General features: G+C 50.9%; 1 protein-coding gene across 1 annotated transcript in view; it reads left to right on the plus strand.

Annotated features, from left to right (window-relative positions):
• LOC125435269 (kielin cysteine rich BMP regulator) overlaps nucleotides 1-13,804 on the plus strand; it is a 124,244-nt gene that overhangs the window by 20,680 nt on the left and 89,760 nt on the right. Inside the window, exons 4-6 of the mRNA XM_048501460.1 lie at nucleotides 9,563-9,831; nucleotides 12,133-12,316; nucleotides 13,641-13,708. Coding sequence (XP_048357417.1) covers nucleotides 9,563-9,831; nucleotides 12,133-12,316; nucleotides 13,641-13,708 — 521 coding nt within the window. The remainder of the gene's footprint in view (nucleotides 1-9,562; nucleotides 9,832-12,132; nucleotides 12,317-13,640; nucleotides 13,709-13,804) is intronic.

Raw genomic sequence — 13,804 nt, forward strand, 5'->3', positions numbered from 1 at the left:
GGCAGTAACAGCCGTACGGCTCTGACCATGTTGTAGCCAGTCCAGACCATTCGTTGCTCAAGGCAGGGAACGTTCAGGGGGGGATTTGCTACTGTCTGCCTTTGTGTAGCGACCCGGGACTTCCTTGCTGGTCACGCATCCAAGTGCTAACCAGGGCCGATCCTTCTTAGCTCCTGAGATCTGCTAAGATCAGTCTAGTCTGGGTCATACAGGTCAGGCCAGACTATATTTAGCATTTTGTGTGTGTGCGCGCGCGTGTGTACAGTGACATCACATCACACCCGACTTATGGTGCCCCCAGCAAGGGGTTTTCAAGGTAGGCGATTAAGCAGAGGTGATTTGCGGCAGCCTTCATCTCCCTGGGAAGTCCCCACATACTGACCCAGCTAATGTATCGTCGAAGGCTTTCGCGGCCAGAAGCACTGCGGTGTTGTGGGGTTTCCAGGACGTATGGCCGCGTTCCAGTAGCATTTTCTCCTGACGTTTCGCCTGCATCTGTGGCTGGCTCCGCTACCATCATAGATGGTAATTCGCACAGCCACAGATGATGCAGGCTTAAACGGCCAGGGAGAAAATGCTACTGGAACGCGGCCATACGTCCTGGAAACCCCACAACACCCCAGTGACCCAGCTAAGCTTCTGAGATCTGACCGCATGGGGCTATATGACATTATTCCACTTCCCAATTATTTATTTATTTTTTATTTTTTAAAATCCTTATACTGCCCTATCCCCGAGGGTCGGGCGTGTACAGCAGGAAATAAACAATATAGGCAATTAAAACATTAAAAGCAGCGATAACCATAACAACGCTCTAATAAATATGTACAAATTACAGTAAATAAATAGCCGCTTCAGTGATCTACTGTTGTAGTTCCTTCCTTCCCCAAAGGAGAAAGGCGCCCGACATTCTAATCTAAAATTCCTCTAAAAAGAGGGGACGGCTTTGAAGCCTGAGATGACAATTGGCCCAGATGTCGGGCCGGGCGGCACCATCACGGTCGTTCCTCCAAAGGCCCGCGAACAACTCCGGCTCTTTACAGGCCCTGCGAACTCACCCAGGTCCGCAGGGGTCTGACAGTTGAGAGGAAGAGTGTTCCATTATATCGCCAGAGCCGTAGCTCTGGCCCGCGGTGGAAGGTGCCGTATCATCGAAATAGGGACTACCAGTAAATTGGCCTCAACCGATCGGAGAGGCCGCGGCAGGGACTATAAGTAGATGTCTCGGCGATATCATGGTCCCAGGTCGCCAGAGGGCCTTAAAGGTCAATAATACCAGCACCTTTGAAGATGATCCGAATTCCACCGAGCCAGTAGCCGGCATTGGTATAGGTTGAATATGCTGCTATGGCACTACCTGCAAGCAGACGCTACGCTGCATGCTGGACCAGTTTTAGTTCTCCGATCAAACGCGAAGCGGCAGCAGGCCCGTGAGCGAAATAGCTCAATCTGAGATGACCGTTGCATGGATCACCGTGGCTAGGTCCGCTTTGATGAGGAAGGGCGCCAGCCGGGTTCGACGAAGCAGCCTGGTTGGGCCACCTGGGTCTCCATTGACAGAGATCAATCCAGGTGGACTCCTCTATATTGGGCGGACGGAGGGGGTCAATGCCGCGGCTCCTCCTACACCGGGCGTTGGAAAGACTCCTCCCCACGCTGCCAGAGGACTTCCATCTCGACGGATTCAGTTTTAACCTGTTTCATGCTAACCAACCAGCTTACCGCCCAAACAGTGCTTTTCGTAGAGCTACATAGCGGCGGCTGCTCTCCATCAACAGAACGAGCTGCGTATCTGCATACTGATGACAGACCAGCCCGAAACTCGCACCAGCTGAGCAAGGGTCGATATAGATATTAAATAGCAGCGGGATAATAGTTCTGGGTATTAAATTCACATTGAAGGGCACTTCCAGGAGTACTTGATCCCCGCACTTTCACTTCTGCTGACTCGCCTGAGAAACGACAATCCATTGAAGGACAGCCCCACTCCGAGGCCGTATGGTATCAAAAGGTCGTATCTAATTACCATCAAACGCTGCGTGAGATCTAACAACACCAGCAGCCGATCCGCCTTTGGTCAATTGAATACGGAGTGCATCTGTGACGGCTAATGAGAACAGTCTCGCCCCATGCCCAGCACGAAGCCGGACTCGAAGTCAAGTCACGCGTCATCCAGAAAACCTTGAAGCTGCTCCAACACCACTCTCTCAATTACCTTCCCCAGAAACGAAAGATTCAAAACGGGGCGGTAATTGGCCAGATCACTCGGATCTAACGATGGTCTTATCACTTTACTCCAGTCCCTCAACAGACCCATAACACCCAATTTAGGGTGTTATGGGTTTTCCAGGTTGTATTTCCATACAACCTGGAAAACCCACAACACCCTAGTGATTCCAGCCGTGAACGCCTTCGACAATGCATTGTAATGGGTTTGCTACTATGAGGGTGCAATTTGGGGAAAATGGATCACCAAGGGGTATGTAAGTGAAAAAAGGCTGGGAACCATTGACCTAGAAGAATGAATGTTGCCAGACGGGGGGAAATGACAGAAAGATGAAAAGGATTCTATTTTGTGACCAAAGACCAGCCAGATGAGAATTATAGTTGGCTGGTCAAAAACACGGCGGTAATTTTGTCCTAGCTGAGACAGAGACGCCCTATTTGCATGATACAGTAAACGCACGTACAGCCTGCGTGTATGCACGCGATCTATCCGAAAGCGCCAGTGTACGGTCATTTTACCAATTAAATTGTGGTGGGGCAGCGGTTTTTACTCCCCGTTCATTGCTCCCATAACGTCTCCTGATCTTTTAACATGCTTTGGGACTTCCCAAAGCCGTTTGCCAACGATCTCTGCATGTCCTTGAATATTAATCAGGCATATGATCATGAGGCTGATTCACAAGTTTTTATGTTCATCACTGTTTTTAATTTCCTTATCGAGTAACTAGTGTGGATATTCATTGAGCCTACAGGGGCAGGGCACATTGCGATAATTGAACTTTTATTAATGAATTATGTTGAATGAACTCTGTTATGCATGAATAATTGTTTACTGCATTGTTTAATATCAATGTATACAGGGATTCTGATCCCCAGGGTATTTTGGATCTGTATTGTCGAAGGCTTTCATGGCTGGAATCACTTGGGTGCTGTGTGGTTTCCGGGCTGTATGGCCGTGTTCTAGCAGCATTCTCTCTTGACGTTTCACCTGCATCTGTGGCTAGCATCTTCAGATGCGGGTGAAACGTCAGGAGACAATGTTGCTAGAACACGGCCATACAGCCCGGAAACCACACAGCACCCAAATATTTTGGATCTATTACGTTAATTGCCTCAGCCTGGGTGCTACACGTTGTTATCTCAACGCGTTGGTATGTGGCACTCTGTCTTCTGTTGTTGGTTTGCTGATTCACATGTTACAAAAGTCCTGGCTGCTGCCGTAAGAATAATGCAGAATAATGCACTTTCAATCCACTTTAAATGCAGCTGGGTTTTACTGTGCGGAACAGCAAAGTCCACTTTCAAATAATTGTGGAAGTGGATTGAAAGTGCAAGATTCTTCATGGGCGGAAGGGGCCTATATGTTTCTCCAGTGGCCCTTAGAGTTGCCACCTCTGGCTTGGGAAACTCTTGGGGATGGGGCTTGGGGGGGACAGAAACCCCAGTGGGGTGCCCCTTCCGCACATGCAGAATAATGCACTTTCAATCCACTTTCACAATTGTTTGCAAGTGGATTTTGCTGTTCCGCACAGTAAAATCCAGCTGCAAAGTGCCTTGAAAGTGGATTGAAAGTGCATTATTCTGCATGTGCGGAAGGGGCAATCTGTAAGACAGGAGAAACAGGAGAGATAAATTAAGCAAAGAATACTTCAGTGACGAAGGAGGTTCCTCAGCTAGCGAGCTTTGAAAGAAAGGGTGTCCTCCTTGCTTGGCCCCGGTAGACCTCTCAAACTATCACAGCATCCTGCAGCCCACTTGCCCAAGAGGGAAGAGCAAGGGCGCATTCTCTGTCCAACTGGAGTTCATTCCGCTAAACTGACCAAGTCAGTTCCAGGATGTAGAACCAGCCGGCCCTCCTCTAACCCTGGCCTGGGTCTCTCCTTTACACAGGCGGGGAAAGGGGGGGGGCGGGGGGTGGAAGCAGCGTACAATGTGATGCGGCTGCCTGCCAAGGCGCCTAGGCAGGGGATGCCTGGGGCGGGGGGGGGGAGGGGGAGAGGGAGATGTCCCTCCCCTTCCCACCCACCCTACCAAATTCTGTTGTGTGCATTTTATGGGATGATTCTCTACACGCTTGCAACCTGAGAGCCGTGTCTGTTGGGGAGGAAAAGAGGGCAGATTTTCGCAGACACACGCACACACAGACACACACAGACACACACACACACGCTGCTGCTGCTGCTGCAACCTCAGGAGGAAGCAGTGGGGGATGAATGTGAGCCCAGCTCTGTTCCATGCTGCATGCAGGACCTTGGTGGGGAAAACGTCTCGAAGCGGGTGCCGTCGAAAAGGTTCTGTTGCAGCGTCTTTAGCACGCTTCAGGTGGGGTTGCCAGTTCTGCCCTTCGCCCGGGTTTGCGACTGATCCCCCAGGAGGCAGGAGATCTGTTTCCCCTGGAGAAATTTCTGCTTGGGGGGGGGGGGGACTCTGTTGCGTTGCAGCCCCTCCGAACATCCTCCCTTCTTCTCCAGACTCTGCCCAAGGCATCACCCAGCCTAGACATAGGTGTCAAACTCGCGGCCCTCCAGATGTTATGGACTACGGTTCCCGTCATCCCCTGCCAGCATCATGCTGGCAGGGGATGATGGGAACTGTAGTCCACAACATCTGGAGGGCTGCGAGTTTGACACCTGTGCCCTAAGACCTCCAGGAGCGTCCCCTGTGGGAACTGGGACCCCAGACCAGCCCCGATGGCCGTCTCTCACATAGAATTGCCACCTCCAGGTTGGAAAGTTCCTGGGGTTTGGGGACAGAGATTGGGCCATGCAGGGTTTGGAGAGGAGAAGTAGTAGCCGCTTGCTGCAGAGAAACTGATTTCTGCAGTCCGTGGATCAGTTGAAATCCTAGGAGATCTCCACGTAGGGATACCAGCCTCTGGGTCATCCCAGGGACGTATCCAGAGGTGGGATCCAGCAGGTTCTCACAGGTTCCCGAGAGTGGGTTGCTAATTGTTTGTGTGTGCCGAGAGGGGGTGACTAATGGGTGATTTTGCCACGTGATTTTTGCCTTAGTTACGCCCCTCCTCTCAGCAGTAGCGTGCAGAACTTGAAGCAGTCTAGCAGGAGGTGAACCGGCGTGCGTGGCAGCCTGCACCTGCGTGCATTCGTTTCCTGCGTGCATTCGCCACAGTTTGAATCCCACCACCATGGGAACCTGTTACTAAAATTTTTGGATCCCACCACTGCCCCTCTCTCACGTAGGATCGTCACCTCCAGGTTGGAAAGTTCCTGGGGATTTGGGGACAGAGATTGGGCCATGCAGGGTTTGGAGAGGAGAAGTAGTAGCTGCTTTCTGCACAGAAACTGATCTCTGCAGTCTGGAGATCAGTTGAAATCCTGGGAGATCTCCAGGTAGGGATACCAGCCTCGGGGTGATCCCAGGGATGTATCTGCAAGAGGGACATGAGGGGTCAATTGACGCCTGGGTGCTACACAGTAGATTGTGTGGAGGCCGCAAAAATAAGGTCTTGCCCCAGGCACCATTTTCTACTGGTACACCTCTGGGTGACCCGCCTGGAATTACAGCTCATCCCCAGAGACCAGTTGCCCTGAAGAAATGGGATGCTTTGGGCTTTATGGGGCCGTATCCTGCTGAGGTCCACATCCAGTCAGCCCCCCACGGGCTCCATCCCCAAATCTCCAGAAATTTCTCAGTCTAGATCTGGCATCCCTGCTTCCCCATCCCCCACCGATGGCCAGGAGAGACCTGGCTGCCCTGTCTCCAGGCCCCAGCTGGAGATTGGCAACCCTGGGCTTGGAGGCCTTTCCTGCTCCCCTGCCCCAAAGCCACCCCCCCGTTCCCCGCGCAGCCTCTCCCGGGACTGGCAGGGGGCTAATGAGTCTCAGCTCTCTGGCTGGCCCTGAGCTAACCTTTGCGCTCTTGGCAAGCGCTCGCCGCCTGGCCTGGTGGAGGTCAGCCTTGGAATGACTCATGGTCAGCGGCTGGAGCATTCCAGGGTCTGGCAGCCATGCCCTGCTGGAGGGGTCAGGGTCTCGAGCCAGGATGCCCCCCCCCCCACTGCTGGCAGCTGCTGACGGGTCCTGTGGTTCTGGCACCAAATTGAGGCCAAGCCCCGGGAGGGAATTCCTGCCGTAAGTGGAGGGGCCGGGTCCCAGCAGGTGACAGCTAGGACAGCCAAGACTGAATCTTGCCTGGCCCGGTCACAGCCCTCTTGTCCACTCTTATCTGGGGGATTTAGAGTTGCCAACCTCCAGGCGGATCAACCCTAATGCACATCGGATAGGTTGCTCAAGGGTTAACAATCCAAAAGAGCATCCACGTGGCTAATGGTATGACTACACCAATAACTCTCATATTCAACAGGCACATACTTAAACAAGCTTTTATACTGCAAAACATAGCCTTTCCCCACTTACCTTCTGCTGCGCGCTACTCTGGCCAAGTAGCGTGGGGTCCCGCAGGACTCCCCACTACAGGGGCGGCGACAGCTGCTATAGTCCGCCTGGACAGCTGTCGCCTCGCGACCTCCTCAGTGCATCGCCATTCCTGGCTTCTTCAAAAACGGCGCTTCTTTGATGATCGTAGGGAAGCCCGAAGCTTAATTCAGAAATGATGCGCGCAGTGAGTAGTGCGCAGCGAAGGTGGTAGAAGGAAAAGTGGGGAAATGGCCATAAACAATTTCACACAGGCTTATTACCAAGAAACCATAAAGCAAATAGTCCCTCTACAAAGGGCTCAAAACAAATTTCACATTGAGCAGTATCCACATGGGCAGCCTTTTTTCCGATTGTTGAATGACTTCGTATACTTTTGCATTGGCCCGTTATCTTGAAAATTTTCCAAATAAATCCTCTTCCAAAAAAGCCTGTAAAATCCTCTCTTTTTTTTGCTTAACCAAATGGCCCTTTCCCCACTTACCTTTTTTCCGAGGGTTGCTGCCCGCAATTCCCAGTGTGTGGCATCCCTGGCGCGCGCCCGGGGTCATCAAAAGGCGCCCTTTGAAAGAGCTCCAGGGATGCCTCACGCTGAGGGGGCGCGACAGCAGCAGCGTCGGAGCGGCTGCACTGTTGCCGCCCCTCTCGTGGGGAGTGCCGGGGGACCCCGCGCTACTCTCCTCAAGTAGCGCAGGGCTTAAGGTAAGTGGGGAAAGGCCCCAAATAAAAACTGGCTCTGCAGGATCAGAGGTGTATCTAGGGAAAATGTAGCCTGGTGCAAAATCTGAGTTTTCCGCACCCCCCCCCACCCCCCACCCCATATGGGCTGCCGCCCTCCCTCACCACAACCAAACAACAAGGGGGGATTTCCCCCCCCCATGTGACTAAATAGCCACAGCCTGGAAACATTTGACCTCATGTCTCCCTGGGTGGTACGCCCATCCAGGATAAAAACTCCGCTCTGGTCTCAATTAGAGCCTGTTGCTTTTATCCACTACAGCACAGCATACTGGCAGGGGATGATGGGAGTTGTAGTCCATAACATCTGGAGGGTCGCGAGTTTGACACCTATGCGACTACACCATGCCGGCTGCTTGTGGGACAGCAAGGTCTGGGAAGGGCCCCTATTGGGCCAGAGTGCCGTAAAGCCGGGAAACAAAACCAGTTCATCTGCTGCTCAAGTACCCTGTTTCCCCGAATATAAGACATCCCCGGAAAATAAGACGTAGTAGAGGTTTTGCTGACGTGCAAAATATAAGGCATCCCCCGAAAGTAAGACGGAGCAAAGTTTTTGTTTGGAAGCATGCCCGACAAACAACACAGAAAAATAAGACATCCCCTGAAAATAAGACATAGCACATCTTTGGGAGCAAAAATTAATATAAGACACTGCCTTATATTTGGGTAAACACAGTAGGAGGAGTGGGGAATCAAACCGGCTTCTCCAGATTAGAGTCCACCTGCTCTTAACCACCACACCACTGCTGCTCTTTGGAAAGTCGACTCACTTTGCTGAAGTTCCTCCTCCAAAAGAGAGGAAGCTCTGCAGGAATGTGAATCCACTCTCCAAACGCAGTATGGCATAGTGGTTAAGATCAGCAAACTCTAATGTGGAGCACCAGGTCTGATTCCCCACTCCTCCACATGAAGCCTGCTGGGTGAGCTTGGGCCAGTCACAGTTCTCTCGGCACTCTCTCAGCCCCCACCTCCTCACAAGATATCCGTCCTGGGGAAAGGAGTTTGTAAACTGCTTTAGGATCGTGCCATGAAGAGAAACATATCTTGCCGTGACATGCCTTTGAAGATGTGAGCCACAGATGCAAGAAATATGTTAGGAGCAAAAACTACCTGACCACGGCCACGTACCTCAGAAAACCCACAACAGCCTGCTTTGAGACTTTTTAAAGGTCCTTCTCCAAGGGAACCGATTTCTGTCGCTTGGAGATCAGTTGGAGATCAGTTGGCAACCCTATTTATTGGGCAGCAAAGGGGATATTTTATTATTTATTTATTTATTATTTGAATTTATAGACCGCCCAATCCCCGAGGGGCTCTGGGCGGTGTACAATGCTATAAAAGCAATATATAACAAGGGTCACAATAGTGACCAAATACACTAAAATCCATTAAAACCATTAAAACCATTTAGGCAGCGGTCAAAAACAGTAACAATAATAATGATGATGATGGCGTCCCGTATCCCAATTCCTTTAAACCGCCCCAAAAAGGAGGGAGCGGCCAGACTCTTCCTTAAAATCACAATAAATATTCAAAATAAATTATAAAATAGAGGGCAAAAAGCCAAGGAGCAAAGCAAAGGAGGGGGTGAGGGGGGGGTGAGGGGGCGCACCTCAGCGACTGGGCCCTCCAAAGGCCCAGCGGAACAACTCAGTCTTACAGGCCTTGCGGAATTCACCAAGGTCCCGCAGGGCCCGGACAGCTGGAGGGAGAGCGTTCCACCAGGCTGGGGCCGGGGCCGTAAAGGTGCTGGCCCGTGTGGAGGCCAGCCGCATCATTGAGGGGCCAGGAACCACCAGCAAATTGGCCTCTGCCGAATGCAGAGGCCGAGTAGGGACATATGGGGTAATGCGGTCCCGAAGGTACGAGGGTCGCAGGCCGCGTAAGGCCTTAAAGGTCAAAACCCACACCTTGAAGATGATTCGGAATTCCACTGGGAGCCAATGCAGTTGACGCAGCACAGGTTGGATGTGATCACGAAAGGCGCCCCCTGTGAGCAAGCGAGTCGCCGCATGCTGGACCAGTTTCAGTTTCCGAATCAAACGCAAGGGAAGGCCCGCGTAGAGCGAGTTACAATAGTCTAACCTGGAGGTGAAAGCCACAGCTCAATTGACAGCCACAGCTCAGTTGTTGGGATATTCCTACATTACCCGACTGCCCTACGAAGGCCTTGTGCGTCTGTCTCACCACCTGTTTTCCCCCAGAACCTGAGCCGCTGCCTTTGCCCTACGCCGTGGCGGAAGAGCACTATGTGGGTTTTCCAGGACAGTACCTCTCTCAACTGGACTCCTCTCCGCCTGCTGAGCCGCTGGCCCTCACGGACATCCGCCATTACCAGCGGGAGCCCAGCGAATCCGATTTCCCATCCCCGGGGGTTGCGCAGTCCGGCCCCGGCAGCCCAGAAGAGAGGATCCGGAGGCTGGAGGAACTTGTGGACGGACTTGGGACCATGCTGGATATGGTGAAAGAGCAGGTGAGCCACGTCTCCAGCTGTCCCAACTTCACGCAATCAATGAACAGAAATCATATGAAATTGTGGGGCCAGGACCGCGTTTCTGGCCCTACACAGCTGAATTAGTTTAAGAAAAACTTAAAGTTAGAAATAAAAGCAAAAGACATCTGACATTAGAAACAGACAGTTTTTACTTAGCAGAATTTAGAAAGTTACAGAAGGTGACCTCTCCCGAGGGAGAGGGACGCCCTTGGTGCTCTCGAGTGAGAGACACGCCCCCTTCCGGGTGGCTCTCGAGTGAGAGTCACACCCTTGATACCAAAGACCCCAGTCTTTATAGATACAGAATACAGACGTCACATAGTTCATCCCCTTACGTTTCACGTATTATGATCCATACCCCTTTCACGTGCTACAAGCATGTATGTTCAAACCCCATTGGAGAGAACTGTCTCCTGTTCACATGAAGACAGCCTCTTATTCTACGTCACACGCTGCATGCTGTTACCTCTATCCATTACAAAAGACAGCCATAAAGCTAGCTTGCTGTCTTCAAGAATAACTTGTTGTCTTTCTTGTTTTGCTCCCAGAGAGAGCTATACCTCTAGGGCATGCAGGCTAACATACTTTAGGATCATAAAACTTCCTTCGATTCTAATACAATGATTTTACCTATTAGCAAATATTGATTCTAACAACAATTATGCCTTCGATTTTAAGACAATAGAATTATGATCAAATACAAGTAAATGTGAATCACTCATTATCATTTCTGTGTTCATTCAACATAAATAGAAAAACAATTTTTTTTCTTATTTAATGAATCACATTGAGTTAGCTATCCCGTATTGCTGGTTCTAACCCACAAAAACAAGGTCATAAAATGTAGTAGTTACAAGACCTCAGAAGATGTGTATCTGTACCTGCCTGCATCTTCACCAGCAAGCTGGTAACCTGCCTTTTGACCTACTGCAAAAATGCAGGCTTCTGCCGGTCACTATACAGAGAACCATTTTGATTCTTCAAATCTGTGGTTCTATGACTTCCATGTTTCTTGATTAAATACAAATTTTCCACACATTCTGATCCATCTCCACAAAATGTCCAATAAATACTATTAACACATAGTCCGTTTCTACTCATTCATAGTCCATTGAAAGAACAAGTCAAAGCGTGATGGGACCTCGGTCCACTCACCGCGCTACCGAATTGGGCAAATAGCCGGAAAACCAGCTGAGCGGGTTGAAGATGCGGAGCGGCGAGGAAAGTCTCTCAACGCGACGTGCAAAGCAGCAAGCAGTGTTTATTGAACATTTCATATGATTGCTGTTCATTGATTGCTGACTAGTATATGAGTAATAGTTATTACAGTTCATCAATTTATTACACTTCCTTGTGCTGGGGCAAGTTATTGTTGGGGTTTGGCTAACCCGGTTCCTGTTTCCCTTCCCTTCCAAAATCTGCCAAGCCAGTGTGGTGTAGTGGTTAAGAGCAGGCGCTCTCTAATCTGGAGAACAAGGTTTGATTCCCCGCTGTGCCACTTGAGGTGTGGAGGCTTGTCGGGTGAACCAGATTAGCTTGTGCACTTCAATACATGCCAGCTGGGTGGCCTTGGGCTAGTCACAGTTCTTCTGAGCTCTCTTAGCCCTACCCACCTCACAGGGTGCTTGTTGTGAGGGGACGGTGGGGAAGGGAAAGGAGATTGTAAGCCCCCTTGAGTCTCCTTACAGGAGAGGAAGGGGGGGATATAACTTATACGTCCAAATTATTATTATTATTATTATTATTATTATTATTATTATTATTATTATTATTATTATTATTATTATTATTATTATTATTATTCTTGTGGGGAGAGGAAAGGAAAGGAGCTTGTAAGCCACCTTAGAGAAAGGTGGGATATAAATTCAAACTCCTCCTCCTCCTCCTCCCCCCCCCTTGTGACTAACTCTGCAGCAGTGGTGTAGGAGGTTAAGAGCTCGTGTATCTAATCTGGAGGAACCGGGTTTGATTCCCAGCTAAGCCGCCTGAGCTGTGGAGGCTTACCTGCGGAATTCAGATTAGCCTGTACACTCCCACACATGCCAGCTGGGTGACCTTGGGCTAGTCACAGCTTCTCGGAGCTCTCTCAGCCCCACCGACCTCACAGGGTGTTTGTTGTGAGGGGGAAAGGGCAAGGAGATTGAAAGCCCCTTTGAGTCTCCTGCAGGAGAGAAAGTGGGGATATAAATCCAAACTCTTCTTCTTCTTCTTCCTCCTTCTCCTTCTCCTCCTCCTCCTCCTCCCCCCCCCTTGTGACTAACTCTGCTGCCTCCTCCCCAGAATTCCAACCTGCTGGGCCGGGTGAAGTCCCTGGAAGAGTGCGAATGCCGGCCACTGACCTGCCTTTGGGAAGGACGGCGCTACGCAGACGGCACTTCCTGGGAGCAAAACCCCTGCACCACTTGCCTGTGCGTGCGGGGCAAGCCGGAGTGTTCGCTGAGACACGACCGCCCACTTTGCCTGGGTGAGTCGAGGGCCCCCATCCATTCCTCGCTCCGTTCCCTTACACTCGGGCAAGAGTTCTTCCCAGAGGGCTGAGCCCAAGGCAGGAGGCGGAAGTCGGGTTGCCAGAGCGGGTGAGTTGTCCAAGAAGATCTGGAGTGGATCAGCTGCTCTCTTGAATCTCTTTTTCCAAGTCCTTTCAACTGGAAATGCATTGCTGGGGACTGAACCAGCAGCCTTCAGCATGCCAAGTAGATGCTCTGCCACCGAGCCCGCTCGCATCTGGGATTCTCCCTTGCCTCCTTTTTTGATTTTCACAGCAATCCTTTGAGGTAGGCTAGGCCAGTGGTGGCGAACCTATGGCACGGGTGCCAGAGGTGGCACTTGGAGCCCTCTCTGTGGGCACACACAAACAGAGTGCCCCCCCCGCCACACACACACACATCTAGGCTGGCCTCAGCCGTGGGCTCGATTATTAGCATTAAACCTAAGACCTAGTTTTGGGGAGGCAGTGTAGGTAACCCTGTTAAGCACTGTTAAACCCCACTGATTTTCATGCAAAGAACTAAAGCACAATCCTTTACCTGGGAGTAAGCTCAGTTGATGGCAATGGGGCTTGCTTCTGAGTAAACCTTCCTAGGGTCATAATTCACCCATTGGAAGAGTTATTTTTATTATTTATTATTATTTATTATATTTATTAACCCCCCTTCCCCTGGAGGGCTCAGGGCGGTGAACAAAACAGATATAGCACAAATAAAATCCATAATATCAAGATTTAAATAATCATTAAGTAGAGGCTCTATATGTTAAAAACCTACCCCATTAAAATGCAGCGTCCTAATATCAGATGTACCAAAGGCATCCTACTAATAAATCCCCTGAGAAGAAAGGGGAGAGGGGAAAGGAAAGAGGGGGGGGATGGCAGGGTCCACAGATGTTATAGAAGGGGGGGGCCATCAGCGGCCGGACTCCCCAAAGGCCAGGTGGAACAGCTCCATCTTGCAGGCCCTGCGAAATTCATCAGCAAAGCCACCGACTACCACCAAGTTTACTCCCGAGTAACGCACGCCTCGGAGCCAACCGTTTTTTCTAAACTAAAACCTCAGTTTTCAGGTTAAATTGCCGTGTTGGCCCTTTGCGATAGATAAGTGGGTTTTGGGTTGCAATTCGGGCACTCGGTCTCGAAAAGGTTCGCCATCACTGGGCTAGGCGGAGAAAGCGATTGGCCGAAGTGAGCACCCACAGCACAGGGAGGATTTGAACCCCGGCCTCCCACGTCCTAGCCCGGCACTCAAACCGCGCTGGGCTCTTCCGGCCCTGACCACTCACCTCTTTCCTCGCAGGTTGCACAAACGGCAAAAAGGAAGGCGAGATCTGGGCCCCCGAGCCGTGTCAGACTTGCCGGTGTGAGGTGAGGCCTAGATTGTTCCATCTACCTGGAAGCCTGACCTACCTGGTCCTTGTGGTTCAAACCCTGGTGCTGTGCTTGGCTCAGCACCAGCACCCC

This window comes from Sphaerodactylus townsendi, linkage group LG06 (assembly GCF_021028975.2).
Source record: "Sphaerodactylus townsendi isolate TG3544 linkage group LG06, MPM_Stown_v2.3, whole genome shotgun sequence".
NCBI classification, from domain to species: Eukaryota; Metazoa; Chordata; class Lepidosauria; order Squamata; family Sphaerodactylidae; genus Sphaerodactylus; species Sphaerodactylus townsendi.